Source organism: Xiphophorus couchianus, chromosome 9, assembly GCF_001444195.1.
Source record: "Xiphophorus couchianus chromosome 9, X_couchianus-1.0, whole genome shotgun sequence".
In the NCBI taxonomy this organism is placed as follows: domain Eukaryota; kingdom Metazoa; phylum Chordata; class Actinopteri; order Cyprinodontiformes; family Poeciliidae; genus Xiphophorus; species Xiphophorus couchianus.
Window position 1 is genome coordinate 32,912,968 of NC_040236.1, and position 22,273 is coordinate 32,935,240.

Consider the following 22,273-nt stretch of genomic DNA (forward strand, 5'->3'; position numbering starts at 1 on the left):
TACATGTTGAAAATGTGAACATTTTGTTCAACTGGAAACCTTAATACTCCACTTTCTTAACCAAATGTCAGAGTTGAAGCTTGTCTTGTTTCCTTTCCCTCAATTTAGAGGAAAAAAAGTTCAGTTTCACTTTGAGTGAAATGAAATATTAATTTGTGATTAAGGGTTTAAATAAATGAGGGCGAACATCTACACATGAGAAAAGGTTTGGGTACCTGAATATTATTTATTTTCATCAACCGTTTTATTTTATTATTTTTTGCTTTAATATTTATGTTTTTGTAAGGACCCCCACAAAAACATCTCAAGAGGTTATCCTTGAAATAAAATGAAATAAACATGCACTGCTTTATGTTTTACATTTATTTAAAAAAACATAAAGAATAAAGCTTTGCACAAAAACAAATATAACACAATTTTGCACAATATACAAAATAACAAACTAATTAATATTTTCTTTTATTCTCACTTTTACTTTCCACTCTGATTTTTATTTCTGCACATTTTCTCATTTATTTTCGCGGTCAAACTGCTGACTTTAGATCGCAACACTTTTCATGATCAGAAACATTCAGGGACCATGAAGCGGGATTGCAGGTGAGGTCAAAGGTCAGCCATCACTGTCTGTCTGGGTTTCCAGTAGCAGAGTTCAGTTAAAGAGAAGAAGAAGCGTCTCTTTGGGATGTGCTGAGTCAGCAGACTTGACCTTTGACCTCCTCCACCGTCCTGTCCAGCTGTCCCCCGGCCGTCTGCAGCGCCTCCCTCTGTTTCTGCAGCCGACCCAGCGCCTCCTCCAGTCGGCCGTTCAGATCCAAATAGCGGCGGCTCTGCTGGAACCGCAGCTCCGCCTCGCTGTCCGCCGGCTGGGACGAAGCTAAACACAGAACGTCCAAACGTCTGGTCAGCGGGTCGGATCCAAACACACAGAACTTTTGTTCTGTTAATAAAGTGCATGTTCTAAATATATGTGACATACTTATGAGCATGTCACAATTAAGTATAATTCATTATCACAAGATTTAAAGCAATAATTAAAAGTATAAAAGTTGTAGTTATGAGCATTAAAATTGAGTTTTAAAGTCATAATCACAAGATGCGCAGTTTGAAATTATAACTTTCATATCTTATGACTTTTATTCTCAGAATTATTAGTTCAAAACTGTCTTCCCATTTCTTTCATGGCGGATAAATCCAGTTTTCTTTTCCCGTGGAGAGTGAAATCCTCTTTTCTTTATCTTGTCTGATTGGGGAATTAATGATGTTGGATTTCTTCAGAAACAAAAGCAAAACAATCGTGTTGTTGCAGAAATGTTTAAAAAAAGAATTTGATACATGTCCTCTTATTTCTGTTAAGAGGTCCAGTTTAATTAAAAAAATTAAATGTTTTTAAAGGGGAGTAATGGAACAGGTGATGGGAATATGAACCAACTTGTCTCCGGTGTGGACTCACTCTGCTCGGTTTTCTCCAGGATGCTGAAAACCGGGTCATCAGGAGCAGCTTTGTGGATGTCCTCCAGAAGCTGACCCATAGTGGGGAGCTCGGGTCGGCTGGGTAGAACCACCCGTTTCTTAGTTTTAGAGCCAATATTCATTTCCACAAGCAATGCTACACTTTCTCCACCTGAAATACTGAAGGAATAAAGAAGTTAGAAAACAGAGCCGTGCCTCCAGCTCCAGTAAACCTGATTATCAAAATGATCTATTTTTCTCTTTATTCTGCAGAATAAGGAAGTCTGAATAATTTTTAAAGTCTTAAAGTAATTATTTATATCAAATATAACCAAGATACTACATCATTTTAAGCCAGAGTTTGTTAAACAAAAATATATCCAGGGAAACATATCACCCCTGCAGCAATATATTATCCATTTAAACCGCTAAAACACGAAAATCTATACAAGCTAAAAAGATAAATATTCAGCCGAATGGTTTACAACGAAGTAAAATGTATTGTGAGATACTTTGTGTGTCGTTAATTAACGTTACGTTAGGTAACAACAAATTATAGCTTAATTCTGGAAATAATTGATTGAGGTTCTGGTTTACGTTGTAAACCGCCACAACAAGCCATGTTTTTCAGAGCTTACCGAGGTTTATGTTTATTGTGGAAGCTTTTCGACTCGTTTCGGGTCTGGCTCACTCCGTCAACGGCGTACTTTCCCACTTTCTTATACAGAAAAACGAGAAAAATACATCAACACAAGTTAGCAACCACGTCACCGGAAGCCAAGGGTAACCAGCCGTGCGTCATGGCGTCACACGCCACGTCACTGGTACGGTGAACAAGAAGGTGAGGATGTCTGCCATGATGTCAGAAACCGATTAAATCACAAGAGAAAAAAACAGATTTTTGTATTGAAGTTAACCGGTTTACTTAAAAGAATAAAACTTTTATTTGTTTGTTTTTGAGCCTCTTATCTTGATTCACACCCTTACTAGCTGTTGGCAGTAATGACCCATTTTGTTTTTGGCCAAACGCCATTAAAATCTTCTTGAAGTTCTCTTCTGATTTTTTCAAATAAAAGATCACTTCGCACCAATATCTTTGCTTCTTTAAAACATTCCTTTGCGCTGATTAGGCATATCATAATGACCATTGACAGGTGAAGTAAAATATTCTTTTTATCTTGGCAGCTGTTAATAGGTGGGATATATTAGCTATTAAGACAATGTGATGACTAGATGACTGCGTCAGAGCATCTTCAAAACTGTAGCATTTGAAGGGTGTTCCTGGTCTTCTCTGGACAGCATCTATTGGTACAAGAAAGCCAGTAGTGTCACGTTGACACTTTTAAAATAAAGACAATGCAGCAGTTTAAGGAATCACATCACTTCTTATTGGAATGAAGACATTTACAACAACACGCTTCTGTTATTTTGCATGTTTATCATGGCACTGTGAAGCTTCTGAGACCCAGTTCAGGTGAAGACTGAGAAAGTTTAATGCAGCTCAGCTACGAACTGGTCTTAGACCAAAGGCCGTCTCTTTTGAACGAGACGGCCGTTGGTGTTGGTGAAGAAAAGGTCAGAAGAACCCAAACAGAGTTGATTCTCCAGCCTTTATTGTCTTTTCAATACTAGCTGCTTAGCTGCAGCTGACAAATATAATTCTGAAGCCTACAGCTACGGGAATTTTGGTTGCTTGGAAATTATTTCAGATTTTGAGGATTTTTCTGTTGGTCTGAAATTAAGCAAGAGCAAAAGCCAGACTTGTGTTCCTAAAATTGCTATGGCAACCAATCTTACTACTGGATAATTGTTTAATATATACGCTAAAACAACTGAATGTCTTGGGTTTCATGCCTTTCCAATCTGCAGAAGATATTTAGTATATAAACCTGCAAATGAAGGGCAGGCAGCAGATTTTACACCAAATTATTCTTATACAGAACTAGACTTGTGTGCGCTGTTTTGCCTGTGATGTGTTAGAATAATAATTGTAATCCAGACATTCTTACTTCTTCTTTCTACAATTTTGCTTCTTGAAACGCTGACTCTTGACACTGATAAGAGAGGATTTAAGAATAACAAAACCTGTAGGTCTTTAAAAGTCTGTTGGGGATAAAAGTAGGAGGTTACACAGCCTTTTTAATTAATGCTACAGAAGTACAACATGGTGGTTTTATTATAACAGCCCCTTAATGTAGATTAACTCCATCGACCTCTACAAGCACACATGAAAGAGGAAAAGTACAACTACAGAGAATATTCATTGTCTTTATAATCTTCACCACCTATCGCTACTTTTACAGCAACACATTTAAGCAGATATTAACATGTACAGAGTTGCAGAAAGAACTCCTGTGAAGACCACCAAAAGACCTGCAGTGGGTACAAAGTTAGACCATAACAAAGTCAGCAGTGGTTATATGACGTACTTGTAGCTTACGTGTCCTAAACTGTGGAAGATTTTGTAGGTTTCAGCCTCAGAATACAAATTGGCAGCTAATTGTGATGCAAGCTGATGTGAGTCTGACGACCGCTTTACACAACAACATCAGGACAGTAAAACGCAAATACTTTGTTACATTTTGGCTTTTTGTTGACATGGTAACAGCGTTTTGGAAAGACAAAAATGCATAGGTTAGACGATGGAAACTTTTTAGAAACAACGCTAATCATGTCTGCATAAACACAAACGATTACTTCAGTCACATTATTTCACACTTTCGCTTCGAATTTTACCCACACACAACACAAAGAATGTAGGAGTGTGTACTTCACTGTTTCATTAGCCTTAGCATTCTGATCATGACAACCTCAAGGCTACTGAGAGTGTCAGCCAGTGAATCCTTTGCTAGCTGTAGTATTAATATGCTAATATTGATGGAAATGTTTTTTAGCATGTGGAAGGTGTAATACTGTTGAATGTGAGCCCAAACAGTCATTAGTGTTGCTTTAAGGCATAAGCCTGTCTATGGCAATGCTTAGTCTTGGGATTGTGTAGTAAGTGAGTCATTAGCCTAAATATGCTAGCTAATATCATTGCTATACTAACTGAAAACCTATTTATAGCAATGTCCATCCTAGGGAACGTATAGTCCAATGAATCATTAGCCTAAATATGCTAGCTCAGAGGTCTCCAACTCTAGTCCTTTGGGAGATTTTGGATGAATCCCTGGTGCAACACAAGGGATTCAAATAATTGAATTATCTCTTCAATATGGCATCAAGTTTGGAAAAGGCCTGGTAGTGAGCCTTTCATTTCATCCAGGTGTATTTGAGCAGGCTTGCATCTAAAATCTGCAGGACAGCAGCTCTTGGGGACTAGGGTTGGAGAAACCTGAAGTAGCGTACTTAAGCTTCTGCATTGGTGCACTGCAGAGTGAGATGGAGAACAGGCGCAAGGGAAAGAGCACAGCAGAGTATACGCACCATGGTTATTTGATATACAAACACGACTTCATTTGTGTCAGGTGAGTTTCCAGAACGCAGTATTTCAAGAGGGGGTAGTCACTTGACTTCAGAGGCTGGTGACTGAAAAAACAAATTAAATGTCTGATATTGTCCAACCTAAGAAGTTTCTGCTTACTGTGCAGTCTTAACTTTGTACCTTCTCCTGTGCTAAAATCCAAACCACCACTGATAACATATTCTTGACTCACTCAATAGCAAACAGTACCTGACTATCAGCAAAATCAAACATCTCAATGCATTAACAGATGCATGTGGCTGCGTTGTTCATCAATTCACAGTTTGCATTGTTACACGTTTTTGCGTCACAAAAACACAGATGGCATTGGACTGAAAAATCCTTCCTTTTGAATTACATCATAGCATTATTCAGTACCAACAATGTCTACATCTGTGTGTACACAGTGAATATATGAGCATGCTGTCAGCGGTTAACACTCACCAGAGGGTTTCTGTATACCTGATGTGTTATGTACAATACTAAATCAGAAACAGGATTGTAGAATGCAACAGAAACCGATACTACTGTTGCAGCATTGAGAACATTTGTGGTAGGAAACTAGTTTGAATTAAAATGGTCATCATCGAAGTCCAATCTAAGCAGAAATAAAGAGATGTGCATTGGCTACTCTACATCATACTACTGAAATCAGAATTTAGATTTTGGAGTTTCAAGGTTAATTATTGATCCCAGCAACAATGTGGCTTTGAAATGACTGGTAAATACAGCTATTGTGCAATACAAAGACGTAAGATCAATGTATGCCAATACTGTGAAACCAACTCTTTGTATTTATAAGGCGAGAACCTATTCTAAAATATTAGGGCAAAAGCTAATTTTTAAACAGATTTTGTTATACCTCAAAAACAGAAGTTGTAATTGTCCTTAAATCACATTTGAACCTGTCACAATGCACTATGCCTCCTTTTATAATGTTTAATTGTTTCTAAAAACCATGGCAATGTTAAGTCGCCTGCATACAAGGTTGATTCCACAAATTCATAAGACGAGAATAGCATTGTAATATCCGCCTGTGTACAGCTTGCATACAAATAAAAGTAGTGATACATTATTTGAAGAAATGTCTCATCACAAATGACTTCCATAAGTCTAATGGTCTTGAAGCATCTTTGTTGTCAAGTGGTAAAGCAAGGATCCAAAGCTCTGATTTTTAGTGCGTAAAAAGGACTTTACAAGTCATTGTGTGTTTGTTTGTGTATGTGATGAGAATCTGTAGTCATCTACAGTCCACCACAATTTGAACCTTCTTAGCCAAAAGTCCAGCTGAGCAGTTTCTTGAAAATGTTGCATAATGTTGTTCAATTCGATTGTTTCCAAGAAACAGTTTGTGACTTATGTGCTGGAATACAGTTCATTGTCTTTTATGCTTTGACTACATTTCTACCAGGCAATGATTAATCTACAAATACAAAAAAGTATAAAAAGATGCGATATCCTGGATAGATGTTCTCTGAAGGGCATCACGAAAAGTTTTTGGTGGTCAAATCGGGCCACTCTGTCTCCATGCATACATCCAACTCTTTAGCAACGACAAATGGAAGATCTGATCAGTTGTTCAGAAAGAGAGAAAACTTTGAAGGGAATGAATGGGATAGGAGAAAGGGTCAATAATCGAGGTATAGGACTAGCACACTTATGTCCATATAGGATGCTGAGCTTAAGTCTGCAGTCATTCATGCTGTTTGGTATCCACCAAATACCCTACAGTTCAATTTTCCCCCCAGCCTTTTCAGTCATTGTTGCTGTCTGGCTTTGCGGGTCTTCCAGGCAGCAAGCCATGGGGCTGGGGATGTAATTAAATGGAGTGACTCTGGCAGCCTTGCTCCAGGATCCCTGGCGGAAAGTGACAACTCCGCCAACATGGCTGTCTGATGTTCCGGTAGTGCTGAGGCTCTTTAGTGAACCATCTGAATCTGCATCCTGATGGTTACTCCCAGAGACAGCAGTAAATTTTCTAAGGAGAGCCAGTCTGGCCTCTTCCTCAGAGATCACTGGAGCTGTTTCAGCTGCTGGAGAAGTACTTGAGTTAGTCTTGTCATTGGATAAATCTTCTGTCTGGACTGTGGCGTCCGTTGTCTTGCGAGATGCAAGTACAACTGTTGGCAGTTTTCCTGGTAGAGCAGGTAGTTTTGGTTTTTCCCCATCAGGAGAAGGCACCAGTGGTAACGCATTGGTGGGCAGCGTGCTTTTCAATATCTGAGGTACATCTTCATCCCTGATTCTCCTCCAGGTAACTCCAGTATTACGCCGCGATGTGGATCTCTGTCCTTTCTTCTTTGTGTCATCCTCGCTTTTTGCTCTTCCACTTGAATCAGAGGATGATGAACGTAGCGAAGAACGGCTGGTAACACGACTCAATATATTTATGCTTGGTGATGAAGCATGGCGCTTAAAGGTATCTTGTTCTTGTTGGTGCCTGACCCCAGAGATTCTGCCAGTAGCACTTCGCTGGGCTACCCTGCAAGGACTTTCCGAACTAGTTCTGCGGGCTGGCCGTCTTCCAGATAGATCTCTTTCGCTCGATGTTGCTCTTGACAAAGTTGTGGTCTGCTTTTGAAGACCAGGGGCTGGCTTTTGGACTTGCTGAACTTTTCCAGGATCTTTTACCTGCACCCTTTTTGGGGCTTGCACTGCTACCTTTAGCTCCTGGCAGCGTGATGAGCACAGGAAGACAGCTGTAGCTCCAGGAGCTGCCCTTCGAGGGGATCCATTTTGTGATCTAGGTGTATTGTGAGGAGAGCCATCACGTCTAAATGGTGTCCTTGATTCCTTAATAAAAGTCAGCTGCCTCAGAAATCCATTTCGATCGGATTCACCACTGCTCGAATGGACAGACGTCATCCTAACCATATCAAATCGGTTGGCTGGTGACACTCTTTTCCCGTTAATCTGTTTGGGTGAAGTTTGGTTAGTTACCAGTGGTGACAAAGGTCGGGGCTGCCGGGTTGAATTCTGCATAAAAGGTATTCGGACAGGTGACTTCTGAGTTTTTGGTGGGGGAGATTTCTCATTTTTATTAAGAACAGGAGAACGTCCTTTTCTTTCAGGAGGGCTACTGGCTGGTGAGCTACTACTTGACGAGGTAGTCTTTTTCTGGATTGGTTTACCTGTCTGAGTTGGGGACACTGTTTTCTTCTGTGACTGCTTGGATGGTGTGGAGCTCTGTGATGATCCAGAGGATGAGCTTTTTGGTATCCTTGGAGGTGGAGTAGAGCTCCTTTTTGGAAGAGACAGCTCCATGTCCTGGGGCTGGCCGAGTCTGTGAAGGCTCTTTGACCTGTGTTGGGCAAGGTTTGGATTCTTTGGAGCATCTGTCTTGCTTGGCATTTTTCTGGGCGGAGGTCTTTGAGATGGAGCCGTCGCTTGCTGTGGTGTATAGATCACTGTCCTGCCTCTAAACACAACTGGTAAGTTGGGAACTGGCTTGCGTTGTGCAAAGTCTAAAGGTTTATTAGCCTTTTTCTCTTTTGCAAATTTCTTTTCTTTAGGTGTAAAGCTAGATGTGGACATGAAAGACAGAATTGACTCCGTCTCTTCGGACGATGGCTCTTGAGATTTTGAGGCTTGCAGTCCAGTGACAACACAGTTAGCTCCTTCCTGTATGGCTCTCCACTCAACACTGTTGAGGTCTGAATCGTTATCCCATCCCGTATCATCACTATCCATTTCTTCATCCATGTCCCATCTGTCAGAGTCCTTGTGTTTATGAGTGTTTTCTGTTTTTTTCTTCCTGGCAGCCATTTTTCGCCTCTGCTTGGGCATGGCAGATGTTATGCACTTCTGGAGGAGGTCATCCTCTGAGTCCATGCTCACTGAGCTCGGTGAGCTTTGTTCTTCATACTGACAGTGCAAAGTAACAGCCTTTGTTTGCTGTGCCATATTGAGGGTTTTATTGTGTCTGTTTTTGTACCACATTTGCTGTGCTTTTGCTTTATGTTCCTCAAATTCGGCATCACTGAGTGAACTGACGGAGGAGCTGAGTGAGTAACATGCCAGGGATTCATCCCGTAAAAGATTTTGTTTTAATCTCAGAAAACCTCTGGGCTTTCCTTGGGAGTTATCTATCCTGCCTATGTTTGTCATGCTTCGGGAGAGAGTGCTTCTAGCTGCCTCCTTCATCTGTTTTCTGCTTGTTCGTTTGATTACTTCTTCATTGTTGTCACCATAGAAATCGATACTATCCTCTGAAGAATGTATCATTTGTCGAAACATTTTGTTTTCTTTTTGTGTTCTGGAGTTGACATTGATTTCTTTGTTTTGTTTTATAACTGGCAGGTCAAACTTCCTGTAGGAGCCTTGACCTTGTTGCCTCCTCTGTTGATTTGGAGATCGCTCCCGATTTTTTAGGCTGGCTACTCGGTCAGCTACCTCTTTGCTCTGCATCAGCAACTTCTGAGTGGGAATGACATGTTTGGTGGTTCGGCTCATTTGGATTTCCGGTGGGTAAGTTGCCCCGTGTGGTTTGTGGAAGTGTGAAAATATCCGCAAGTCTTCAATCCTCTTTGCATCATTGTCCATCACTTCCTGTTTGCTCAGGCCTTTAGCTGTGCAGTCTTTAGCCCCCCTGTTCTTTAGAGGATACTGAAGAGTTTCATCACTTAAAGATGTTGTACTAGAGAAGTTAATAGGTGTTCCCTCTGCAGAGTCGGTGAAGGAAGAATCGTCCAACTTCAAGTCTTTTTGTGGGTATATATTTCTCCTTCTAGGACAAATTTGGGTTTTGCCATTTGGAAGCATGTTAAATTGTAGTTGTATTGGTTTTCGGATCTGGGAGTTGAGTACGTTGGAGGGAATGGCAGTCACCAGGGATGATCTTACTTTTCTAAACTTTGATGGCATCGCTGAGTTGATGCATTCTTTCAGAATTTCTATGTCTTCTTCTGAGTTGCCCTCGCTGTATCGTTCCCCGTTGTCAAATCCTTCCTCATCTTCATCAGGGTATGGGAGATTCTCATCATTTTGCTGGAGTAGTGGGGTTAATTTCAACTCCACGTCTTTCTGGATGTAGTGCTCGTGTAGAGGCAAAGCACTTAAGCTGGAAGCACAAGAGAAATTTTCTGTGGGTTTCTCAACCGTAAAATATATCATGGTTTCCAGGTCGGGAAGGTTAAACCTCTCCTTGGAATCTGTGATCTCTATGAACTTCCGCAGGCTGTTTTCCCACTGTCCTGGCATCCCTGTGGTCTGTGTCTCTGGTACATTTGACTCGACACAGCAGGGGGTTTTACTGCGACTAGGAGGCATAGTTTGTCCTGGGCTGTCTGGAAGATCACTGGGGCTTATTGTTCCATCAATCATCTCACTGCATGGATCACTTTGGATTGAACTGGCAATAGAAGGAGACTCAAAACTGCCCAGTGAACTGACAGAGCTACAGCGGCTTAGAACAAGGGGTGTATCATGGATATAGTTCTCAGAAGAGCTTGATGGAGATCTGTCTTCATTTATAGCAGGTGAAGCACCCCTAAGGAACACCTTTTCCTTTTTGGGAGTACGAGATATCTCAATGGGATCTTTCTCTTTGACGGGGAGGGTTTTTGAGTCTGTCATCAGCAGCTGACTGTCGCTCAGATCTTCTAAAGTTTCATCTTCTTGCTCTTTCTTCACTTCTTCGCCATCATCCACCTCAATTATTTCTAAAGACGAGTCACTCTCCAGCTCATTCTCACTTTGTCCATCTAGCCCGCCGTCACCAGAAGAGAGTGAGGACAGTGAACTGCATCGTGAGAAGCAGATTGGAGTGTTTTCCACAGAATATTTCTGGACTGTTTCCATCGTTCCCACGGTTGGACTTCTGGTGGAATTCATTGGAGCAAATTTTGTAATACTTCCACCAGTCAGTACAGTGGGTACCCATGCTTGCCTCCTCATCGCTTGGGCGGCCTGAACATTGATGGCCGTCTTTGCGACTCCAAATTTTGCCACACTCTGGATGAGTGGGACCTGTTGATAACTAGGAGAAAGTTTAATCGATGTCATGCTTACATCAGAGGATATTTTAGTGGACACACTGACAGGTGTTTGTACTGGTTGTTCTTGATTCTTGTCGATATCTGTGTTGCCGAGCTCCACATTGTCCATAACTTTATTATCCACAGAATCTCTCTCTGGAATATCCTGCTGGTTAGTCTGATTCAGAACGCTCTGTCCTACATTGAGATGTTCCTGATGAGCCACTTTGAGGTCAAGTTGGTTGGGTCGTTGTTGTTGGATTGCTTGAGCCTTTGGAACAAGTCCCACCTGGTCTTTGCTACCACAGTATCCGTCACTGGTGCTGCCACTGTTCAGGCTGTCTGTTGACACACTTGTGTGGGCGGTTTTGAGGCGTAGAAGGGCGTGGGCTCTGCTGAGGCGTTCTCTGTAGGCTAAGCTGCTCACATCGGACAGACGGCAGGGGGAGCATGAATTTGCTCTGGCTTCGTTAAGCTCATCCTGTCCATAAGGCCAGTCTGCCAGGTGGTCCTCAGAGCTGAGGCTAAAACTGTCCTCAGAGGATGTGTGCATGGTGATGTCATCGACAAGTCTGTCAATTTTTGCCACCGTGTTGGTAATCTTCTTTGCTAGTTTCTCTGCTGCAGCAGAGACCACGTCATCAGGAGGAGCATGTTTCTTCTCAACAATCTGAGGCAAGTCTGTATCCCTCTCAGGTTCATTATCTCTCCTATGGGGCTGATTTTGCACAAAGTTGGAGTTGGTGAGATACATTGGCAGCATAGAGAAGCTACCAGTGTCCAAGCTGTTGGAGTTATTGGGGGCTTCATCATCATCAAAGCAACCAGAATCAGAGGCATAATCCTTCGCCAGACTCTCAATGTGCCTAAGAGGTTTGTTGAAGCTCAAATGCTTGGAACTCTGTTTCTCAAGTGTATCAAAGGTCTCAGCGAGGTGTTTGGCATTCAGCTCAGCCTCAAAAGCTTTCTGTTTCCTCATATAGAGGGAGGGCACACAAGAGCCAGGGGACAGCACCGCAGTGTCTTTGTATTTCAAAGGTCGATTGGTGAGGAGGTTCCTCAAAGCTGCAGCGCTACCCATGGCGATCATCTTGTGCTTAGAGTGGATGAGGTTGCGCAGCATGCTAACCGCCCCGAGATCCCACAGCAGCTCCTGGTCTTTGGGACTCCTGGCTGAAAGGTTCCAGAGAGTCCCGCAGGCATTGCTCACTATGGTTAAGCTGTGAGAGCGCAGGTGCGCCAGAAGAGTCTGGAGACAGTTGTGATCCCGCAGGATTTGTCTGCACAGGAAGAAAAACAGACATACTTCAGCTTATATTTGTATGGATAATGAAGGGAAATATAGCATAAAATGTGTTTTACTGTATCAGAATACAGAACTTCACCCACCTGTAGTCCTCTCGTGTGGCGATCAGACTTGACACATTTCGGAGAATTCCCCCTCCACTTTCGATGATGGCGAGCGAGTTGGTCTGACAGCGGTATGTCAGTGTGCTGACCAGGAAACCCAGGGATCCGTCAACTGAACAGATCGCCACTTTGTTATCAATGTTGTGGGCTGACAGGTTCCACAAAGCACTGAGGACACTCTTCAGAGTTGACTCCTGTAGAGAAGCATATTTTTCTCAACACAAGAGCAGGAATCTTCAGTAAATGTTAAACCCTTGGCTCCATTTTCTGCAGATTAAGTTTCCATTTCAATACCTGTATTTCACCAGTTTAGTTTTCTGTACCTTGGTTGCCTGCAGGGCACAGGTCATGAGTGCAGACACACAGCTGATGTCTCTCAGAACTCTCTTGGTGCTGATGTCGGCCCTCCAGGACAGGTTCCTCATGACGCTGGAGACCACCTGATGAAGCTCCTCGCTGTCTGAGGACAGCTGGGCCACCAGAGCCTGGAGGCAGCTCTTCCTCGAACACAGGGTGGCCTGCAGGAGGACGATGAGGGAGCAGACATGAGTAACAGACAAGCTAATGCTTCTGATATGCTAAACACTACTGTACTGCTTAAACTTTTAAGGTTTGTACACAGTTCTCATGGCCAAATTCTTTACTTTACTCAAATTAGCACTCCCAAGTATAAATATTTTACCATAAGTTTGCTTACTGAAATCAGACTCAGTGGATAGAGATAGGGAATAAAGTCTTGAGAGACAAATATTTCTCTGGACTCCATTTTTCCACATTTAAACTAAAGTCAAATTCTCTCCAGGTCTGTTTTCTTACAGATAAAATGGATGACCTGTGTCCTTTTGGGTTAGAAACCCTTCAGACCCATGTAGTCTAGGATGTATTGGATCCTGCCTCCACTGTTTGACCGTACCTTATTGACGACGTCACCAAAGGTGAGGTTGGTGAGGCCCATCCCAGCGTAGCGGCGCAGAGCCATGTTGATGGGGTCGTTCTGCATGCCATACATTTCCTGCTCAAGGTGGATGAGATCTGCCACCACCTGAAGACAACCTGGGGAAGAACAACACACTCTGAACCCAAAACTCACAACAACTTAAACTATCAAGCTAGCTTAGTGCTAGAATAAGTCCTCTATTCTCTCCCAGATGCTAAGAATGAGAAAATAAGGCACAAACCTAATTCATTCATGGCGCGTCTGTACTCTTCTTCAAAGGACATCTTCATGATGGCACACATGGCCTGACAGATCTGCGGGTCCACAGGTTCAGGAATATCTGCACATCACAGAAAAAGTTAAAGGAGGTAAGCTTAAACCAAATCAAAACTTTGTGGGATCAAATACATAAAAAGGGAGTGTGCTCTAATCAGACACCCTGATTGGAGTATTTTCTGTATCAAGTCCTACTAGTCTCACTGGAGCATCTGAATTCCATTAACTTGTGTGTATTTTAGGCTCACCAGACGTTTTGGTGCCTCCAGGTGAAGGCGTCATGGCATGACTCTCGAGCCAGTCCCAGCCGCTGTCGCAGTAGGTCCGGATCTGCTCCAGCATGTGCAGGACCTTCATCTCCCGGTGGGCCTGGCCTTCGTCCTGCTGTGAGAAGATGATGTTGTGCAGGGCGGCGCTCGCTCTGGATTTGGTGTCTCGGCTGCAGCCGGTTGAGGCGGCGCCGCCTGTCGTCTCCCCAGGAACTCCATCAGGAACTCCACTGGGAACTTCATGCAAGATCTGAACCAGCAAGGGGACACAGCCGGATTTCCTCATGGCGATGCAGCTGTCCTGAGAGCTGGACAGGGCCAGGAGAGTCCGGGACATCTCGTCCTTGTCCCTGTTCGCCAGCATGGAGAGCAGCCAGAACACCATCTCCACCTGAGGAGGAAACGTAAACAAAGTGAAAACTGGAGATGCACAGAGAAACGGGCTGGTGACTGTAATCAGGTGCGTTACAGAGTTCGCTTTTTTGGTCTGCATCAGAGTCGATTACGCATTCACACCTCCCGAAACAAACCGGACTTTCTAGACAAACAGAGTTTGATTAACTAAACAACTGTTGAGTTTGTTGCTGCTTCTTGACCAGGACTACCTTGAAAAAGAGCCTTTTAGTCTCAATCACATTTTATTCTGGTAAAATAAAGGTTAAATAAAATAAAATTAGATTTGTGGTTGCCATGGAGATTAAAGGATTTCTCAGACATGCATGAAAGAATCAAAGCAACACTCCATGTATGTTTCTGATGATGGAATAACAATGTAACATGATGGAAAGCTAGCAAAAAAAGTAGATTTTAAAGATATTTTCTATTAATCAACAAAGCCATTAAAACATTTTACTCTAAAGAGATTTGTGTGTCTGGTTAAATGTTGAGGTAATATGAATTGATGAGAACCTTTGTTGTGTGTATATGTTCAGTATTTCTGACTCTTTAATGGTGGAAACCCTGAATGTGAGCGAGGAGTTGTTACCTTGCTGCCTCCGTCTGCAGCTTCAGCTCCTGCGGCTGCAGCCGATGAAGAGCCGCTGTTCTCTGGTTCCCCAGCAGGGGGCTTCTCAGCTCCAGACAGCTGCACATGAAAAGGGAAGAAGAAAGTGTGAGACAATCTCTGACCCAGTTTCACTGCTGTCACAGTTCTGCTTGTAAGAGGTTTAGAGGTTTTATTGAAACTGTCGCTGCTGCGGCTCCACAGACTGCAGGACTTTATTAAAAAGAAAGGTACTGATGCAAAAAACAAACAAACTCAAAATAGGTAAATACACTAATTCCAGTTTGAGTTGTGTGTTTTTATAAATCTGATAGCTCAAATCTGCAGATTAATGTGGCCTGAAAATACCTAGTTTCTACATATTTGTGTCTGGGTTTGTAAGAGAACAGAAACATGCTGTAAAATGTTTGATTTACCACCTGCATGCTAATCCTGGTGCAGATTTTTAAGATCTTTGTGTGAATCTGATTCACATCCAGACATTTAGACCCGTGTGCCAAAAAAACGCATTTCTTCAGGACCAAAGAGCAGCTCCAGACGGGAATAAAACACAACTTCATTTGGATGCACAGCCTGACATCCTCAAGAGATTTATATCAAAGCCTTCACCCCGTCTTCTCTGCATCCCGTCACCATGGCAACGCCTCCGGCTGTGAAGCGTGTGTAAAGCGAGAGCTGCAGATGAACAAAGAGCAGAGCTGTTTGTGTGTTCTCCTCCTGTTTAACAAAGGAAACGTGGATGTTTGGCGTTGAATCCGCCGTGGCTCCGATCCAAACGGGCCCCATTAGAATACGAGCTGCAGCAGCAGGAAGCGGCGAGGAGCCGACAAAATGGAGGCCGACGAGCGGAGCTGCTGCCCCGACCGGCTCCGTCTGTCTGTCCGTCTGTCTGTGACAGAAGACGGAGATAAACTGAAATTTTCTTTATGCTGAAATTTAGCGTTACGTTTTGGAAGCGAAACCAGGCAGAACGCTGATCGCTGGTCCACAGCCTCGGTCTTAAAGGGGCAGTATCATGTAAAATTGACTTCTTTTATCTTTCCATCATGTTATAATGCTATTCCTTCATCAAAAACAAACCTGGAGTGTTGCTTTGACTCATTCATGAATGTAGCACTTCAAATGAATGAATGAATGAGTCTAGCTCCGCCTTCGAATCGCAGCTCCTCCCCCACTCAGATCCTTCAGACTAGTCAGCAGAAATTAGCAAACACCTGGTGGGGCTGCTGAGCTCATTATAGGAGCTGCTGCTCAGAGCAACGCTGGTAAAAACGTTTTTACCAGTTGTTAAATGTAGTTAAACGTTTTTACCAGCGTAAAAACGTTTAACTTTTAAACGTTAAATGTAAAAACGTTTAACATTTAACTGGCTTAATAGAGAAGCCATGTTGTGATAACTTCCTGTAGGTGGAGCTTCAGAAAGAGCAGGTGTTTTTAAAGAGACAGAGGCCCAATTTCAAGGCGTTTAATTGGGAAGTTAAATTTCTTTAAGTCATATTTGCTAGAGCATTTTGATAATAATTGAAGGTGACAGTTACTTTATTTGCTATAAAATGTCACTCTGTGCCTGGAAAACTCATAATATTGCCCCTTTAATACTAGACTTGTAAATAAATGAAGAGATCTTTCAATTTTAAAATGTAATGGAGAAAGCGGATCTGTTGCTATCATTCTTAACTACTTTGACCAAGCAGAACATATTTCTGTAAGCAGTTCTGTTTGGGCCACTCCTTTTAAACCATCAGAAAATCAAATAAACAAACTTTTAATTGCCCATTTTGACAGCAACCATCCTCCATATGAATATTATTTTTTAGCAATGCATCTTTACTTTTATTGGCTTGCTGCATGCTGCTGTAAAGGCATAGACCTTTGGGATTTTTAATATCTACAAAACATTATTAAGAAATCTAGGAGCAGAAAGAGATTAAATTGGATGCAACACAGGTTGCATCATTTTAACTGTAAAAAAGGAAACAAATAAAGTTTCTAATTAACAACAGTTTAAAAAAAAACAGTTCTAATTAGTTCCAGTCTCCAATCTCCAATCTAATGTCTTGGACATTAGAACAAGTTCAGACGTTAATAATTTTCATCAAGAATGTGGAACTAAAACCATGCTGAAAATCAGGAAATGTTGCATATCTGCTTCTATAGAAACATGTTTCACATGTAAAAATGTAAAAAGTAACTGACTGGAGTTATTGTTTTCTTACTGAAACTGATCAGATTTCTCCGTATGATTCGGGACCCAAAGGGACCGTCCTACTGAAACTGCCCGGGGCCCTTCAGGAGTTAAGCCCGGCCCTGACCCAAACATATGTTGGATTTTCCTTCTTTTCAAAGCAGAAACCAGAACTGCTGCTTCCTGTAGCCAATCACGTCCTCCGGTGAATGAAATATGGAGTCAAACAGGTCGGACGGCAGCAGGATGAGCCGAGTGACAGAAAGTTTCTGAGGGAGACGCTGGTTCCTTTCTGAGGCCGGATCTGTTGTTGTTTGGTTTTTAAATGAAGGATGAGGGAAAAATGCGACTGAGGCAGCGGTGAGTATCTGATGATCTCCTACTGTAGATGAAATTGAACTCTGAACAAGCCTGAACACGATCAGAGGTTTACGGAAAACCCTGAACACACCTTCTGCTGCCAGCTTCCCAGTTTCATTATGTCATGGGGTATTTTTTAGTTTCATGGTGCTATGCTGGTAGAATGGATTATTAAAGTTACGTCACACTGTGATATGATCAGCAACATGTTTTAGACTTTATACAGTACAAGGTGATTTAAAAAATAGACTTACTTTTTATGAAATGGCCTCAAATCCTGGCAAATACTTGATCTGTTTGGTTATTTCTGATAAAGTATTTACAGCAGTGGTGTCCAAACTCATTCAATTTGAAAGAACTCCAGGAGCAACAACATTCTTAGCATTTTTCTCAATTATAAGCAAAAACTATTTTATATTTACCTACTAAATAGACAATAAACAATTTAGTCCATGTTTGAAGAGTCTTAAGTGTTGACATTTTAAAAGAAGCGCTAATTAAAGATGGAGGGCAACATCAGCTCCACATTATGTTTATGATTCATGACTCATTGGATTACAGTAAACTGTCAAAAACAAATCATACTAATATAAATACATTAAAAACATACATATAAAAATATTAAATGAACAAGAAAAATTATAAAACAATAAGATTGGAAATAAAATATAAAATGAAGTAATAGTGGTAATTAAATTATACTATTGAAAACAATAAATATTCATTTATGTCACATTGTATAATTAAACAAGTTGGAGAAGTTTCTATTTTTAACATGAATTCATCTAAAGTCACCTACAGATATTGCATGTCAACCATTTTTCCTGAGAAATTTTTCTTTAACGAAAAATGTACAAGTGGTGAGTGGCCATTCAAAGCTAGCCTAGCCGATGCTAATGCTAGCCTACCTGTGCTAATGGATAGCAGAGGAAGTTAGAAGGTGACTAGCCTATCCAAAGCTAACAATTTTTTATAAATAATCAAAACTTAAAAGTACATTTTCAGCAAGAAACAGGCGCTTGTTTTATGTAAATAATCCCTTAATATTGATGAAAAAGTTCTAGTTTCACCAGCAGATTATTTCACTCAACATGGAAAAATGTATTTGTTAAATAATCTGCCAATGGGACAAGTACTCTTTAAAAAAACAAAAAAACAACAATATTAAGAATTTATTAACTTATAACAAGATCCTATTTCCTGCTGAAAATGTACCTGTAAGTCAGTTTTGTCTTATTTCAAGTGTACTAAGATATTTGGACTAGAAACTAAACCAGAAATACTTGGTAAGATTTTCCGTTTTGCATTGTGTATCAGGCTGCTTTAACTTAATTACTGAAATATTCAACGCAGTAAAATAGTATCTTTCAACTTACAATCACTGTTAATCACTATTTCCACATATTTTCCGTTAGATAGGTCTCCATGCTGAATTCAGATTTCAAGGCACATCGGAACATGTTGAAAATCAGAAAATTAAAGCCTGAAGCACACTGAGGAAAATGAGTGTTCCTAAAGAACCGCCAGCGGTGAAGCGGCCTGAAACACGGGAGGATGACGACATCGGGCCAAAGGAGCTGAAAGGTAAAGACGAGCAGGGAAAGGATTTCCCTAAAACGACTCAAACAGCAAAACCAGCGTTCAATCCTCTGACTCTCATCAAAGAGGACTTCAACCAGATTAAAGAGGAAATGAAGAAAATGTTCAAGGACAAAGACTCGGATCCCAAACCGAGCCAATCAGCGGAGAAGAGTAGCGGCCCTCTGACACTCCTGAAAGAGGAACTCTCCAACGTTTTCAGGTTTGGTCCTTCGAGAGATCGAGAGAACAAGAACGTGGAAAAGAAGGAAGATTCCAGGAACAACCCCAGGACAAAAGCCTCAAGAGGAGAGAGACCAGATGAAACGCCAAAGAGTCTGTTCAGGAGGGAGAACCCTCTCCTGAAGACGGCTCAAACAAATCAGGCTAAAAAGAGCAAAGCAGACTTAGAAATAAATCCAACAAAACAAAACAAAGAAACTGAAAACACACAGAAATCTAACGACCCGATAAACTGTCTGGATAAATCCAGGGTCAGTCAGGTGACCGATTGTGGTTCAGAGAAGAGAACCGAGAAGACAAAGACTCCAGAACCACAAAGTGAGAAGCTGTTTGCATCAGCAGCAGGTATGGCTCTGAATCCATCAGCAAAACATAAAATCATCAACTCTGCTGTATTATCTCTGTAAAAACAACAGACACTTAATAGATAAGTTACCTCCTATATGTGACCTACAGGCTGTGTTTCTGAAACCTGTCTGTTTCTGAAACCTGTCTGCACTTCTGTTAAATGTGTGGAACGCTGTTTTTTTGCAGCTCCTGAAAAAAGTCTAACTAGAATCTGGGAGAACGAAGAAAAAGAAGAAAATGAACCTTTAGAAAAGGTTCTGTCCTCTGAAGTCAGTTTAATCCCTCTAAGAACCAACCTGAGGTCAGTTAAAGCAAGTCACGTTTAGTTTATTGCCGAATGGAAATGAAAACCTATGCAGTGAACATTTATGAGACCCCATTTAACAGGTGTAATCTGAAGTTTTTACTCCCTTATTTTGCAGTCATCAGCCAACAGAAGACTTCTGGTCTCTGAAAAACTGTAAGTTAAGATGGATTTTATATGCTTCTTTTTTAACTTACAATCTTCTCTCTTTATTTCCTTCTTTCAATAGACCTCACAGTGTCATCTGCATACAGTTTGACTTTAGTTCAGACTTGATTCATGTCACAGAACTGAAAGGTAACGTTTCAGAAACATGCAGGTTCATTTCCAGATCTCACAGCTTAACTTTACACTGTGGTGGGGACACTTCTGCTAACACCAGAGCAACATTAGCCCTTCAGCGTTATTGCTAACTTTGAAAGAGTACTTAGAGTTCTCTAAATTTGTATTTCCAGACAAATTCTAAAGCGTTAATTCACTTGGCTGTTTTATAAACTGTCAGCTGAATAAACTTCAACATCTGTGTGGACGTTTTGGATTTCAACTGTTAATAATTCTTTGAGTAGTTATACGTTTATATTCGAAGTTAGCGCTTTAGCATTAGCTCCCACTAAACACCATGTTGATATAGCAATTTAGCGTTAGAGTGACTAACTTTTTAGTAAGCCCTGCCTTCACAGATCTTACAGCTTACTTTCTAGAGATGAAGCATTAGCATTAGTTTCCACTAAATACCATATTGTAGTGCTTTAGCGTTAGCATATCTAGGTTTTTAGTTAGCCTTCTCAGTTAGATCTGCCTTCTGAAAGCTTACAAGTTACTTTCTAGCAGAGTTGAGTTGTAACTGGGAATTAAGTCAGATAAATGTAAACACTTAACATAATAAAAATTACAAAATATTTGGGTTTTCACTTAGACTTTCACAAAGTGAATTATGACTTTATTTAGACTACTCTACACTTTTATTTTCACTTAAAAAATACTTGGTATCTCACACCAAACATCAAATGTGTTAGAATGAAGAAGGCCTGGTGTAAAATCCGGCTCCATGTTGTTTACCTGCCATCTGAGACTCATCAAATGTTTTTGTCATTGTTTTACCAACAGCTGCGATTTATCTGACCTTTGACCCCAACACGGCCAACTCAGAGCTTCGCTTAGCTGATGGCAACCGAAAGGCAAGTCGAGACTGGTTGACAGTTCAGCGTGCGGAGCACCCGGAGCGGTTCGAGCAATGCCCCCAGGTTCTGTGCAGAGAGGGGCTGCTGGACCTGGCTTACTGGGAGGTATCATGGAGCGGCGGCGCCGACATCGGCGTTACTTACAACAACATCTCCAGAGACGGAGACACGGCGAGCTGCCTGCTGGGTCACAACCAGCGGTCCTGGAGTCTGGAGTGCTCCAACGGGTTCTACACGCCGTGCCACAACAACAAGAGATTCCAGTCCTGCTCGCCTGAACCCTTCAGCAACAGGGTCGGCGTTTACCTCAACTGCCCAGAGGGGACGCTCTCGTTTTTCTGCGTTTCCAAGGATGCGATGGTTCACCTGCACACCTTTACCTGCACCTTCACGGAGCCGCTGTACCCCGGGTTCTGGGTGTGGGCCAGCGACGGCTCGGTGACTCTGTGTCAGGTGGAGCTGTGCTGGGAACGTCTTCTGAAGTGAGACTAACGGTGCGACTGAAGGACTGCTGACGATTTCCAAACTGTCAGTCTTCTGCTGCGGCTGAGTGAATGATGCGGGCATTAACCGACATCTTCTCATGAAGGACACAATATGTATGAACCAAGGAAGTGTTACTTTAGAAAGATTTCATGACAAAGACTAAATGAACTCTATAAAAATTTAATATTTAAGTGTAATTAATGAATTCTGTCGTGTTTACATGGTACCCTCCTCATGCAAATCTTTATAAAGCCGGTACCTATTATTCAAACTTCACATTTACATGTTTTTGTTCTTCCAACTGGGTTTCTACTGCTTCTAAAAGCAGCACAAGTGCTTAGAAAACCACCAGATGCTTTACGGTGATAAGTTAATGTTTTCTGGCATCTGTAAACGACCTGTTTCAAAAACCTTCCGATTGGAACTTCATAAATCAGCAGCCAATGCCCTGTTACCTAGCAACCCCAGCAGAGTTCCGCCCATCACCTAGCAACCCCAGCAGAGTTCCGCCCGTCACCTAGCAACCCCAGCAGAGTTCCGCCCGTCACCTAGCAACCCCAGCAGAATTCCGCCCGTCACCTGCGCAACCCAAGAGGAGCTCCAGCACGTTTGGTCAGCTGGTTAGAAGCAGCTTATTTGAATTTAAAGAGACAAGAAGCCCCCAAACAATCTCATAATCTCAAAAGAAGGATTTTGTGCAGAAAATGTAATGAGCCTGTTTGGTATTGCCCATAGTTCTAGCCTAACCTGTTCAAAGAAGCATAATAGGTCACAGATAAAGAAGGCCCAACCCTATGTTTCTGTTT

At 41.8% G+C, this 22,273-nt stretch overlaps 3 protein-coding genes across 4 annotated transcripts in view; 1 reads left to right on the top strand and 2 right to left on the bottom strand.

Moving 5' to 3' along the window:
- Positions 1–446: 446 nt before the first annotated feature.
- On the bottom strand, positions 447–2,254 carry c9h19orf25 (chromosome 9 C19orf25 homolog). The gene is made up of 3 exons (XM_028028944.1): positions 2,088–2,254; positions 1,451–1,629; positions 447–874 (listed from the first exon to the last, which is right to left on the bottom strand). The coding sequence occupies exons 2-3, from the start codon at positions 1,590–1,592 to the stop codon at positions 693–695; spliced, it is 324 nt and encodes a 107-aa protein (XP_027884745.1). The 5' UTR covers positions 1,593–1,629; positions 2,088–2,254; the 3' UTR covers positions 447–692.
- A 560-nt stretch (positions 2,255–2,814) lies between these two features.
- Positions 2,815–22,273, bottom strand: part of apc2 (APC regulator of WNT signaling pathway 2) — a 33,823-nt gene continuing 14,364 nt past the window's right edge. The window contains exons 8-14 of the mRNA XM_028027588.1: positions 14,765–14,863; positions 13,759–14,170; positions 13,476–13,574; positions 13,211–13,350; positions 12,621–12,815; positions 12,277–12,491; positions 2,815–12,167 (exon numbers count right to left, since the gene is read on the bottom strand). Coding sequence (XP_027883389.1) covers positions 6,638–12,167; positions 12,277–12,491; positions 12,621–12,815; positions 13,211–13,350; positions 13,476–13,574; positions 13,759–14,170; positions 14,765–14,863 — 6,690 coding nt within the window. The 3' untranslated portion in view covers positions 2,815–6,637. The remainder of the gene's footprint in view (positions 12,168–12,276; positions 12,492–12,620; positions 12,816–13,210; positions 13,351–13,475; positions 13,575–13,758; positions 14,171–14,764; positions 14,864–22,273) is intronic.
- Positions 16,215–21,743, top strand: LOC114150860 (tripartite motif-containing protein 16-like). Of its 2 annotated transcripts, none has more exons than XM_028027589.1 (5): positions 16,215–17,327; positions 18,743–19,493; positions 19,683–19,797; positions 19,919–19,956; positions 20,908–21,743. In XM_028027589.1, exons 2-5 carry the CDS (start codon positions 18,830–18,832, stop codon positions 21,465–21,467), a joined length of 1,377 nt encoding a protein of 458 aa, XP_027883390.1. In that variant the 5' UTR covers positions 16,215–17,327; positions 18,743–18,829; the 3' UTR covers positions 21,468–21,743. The 2 variants fall into 2 exon arrangements, with proteins under 2 accessions (XP_027883390.1, XP_027883392.1); XM_028027591.1 differs by having other exon boundaries at positions 18,747–19,493.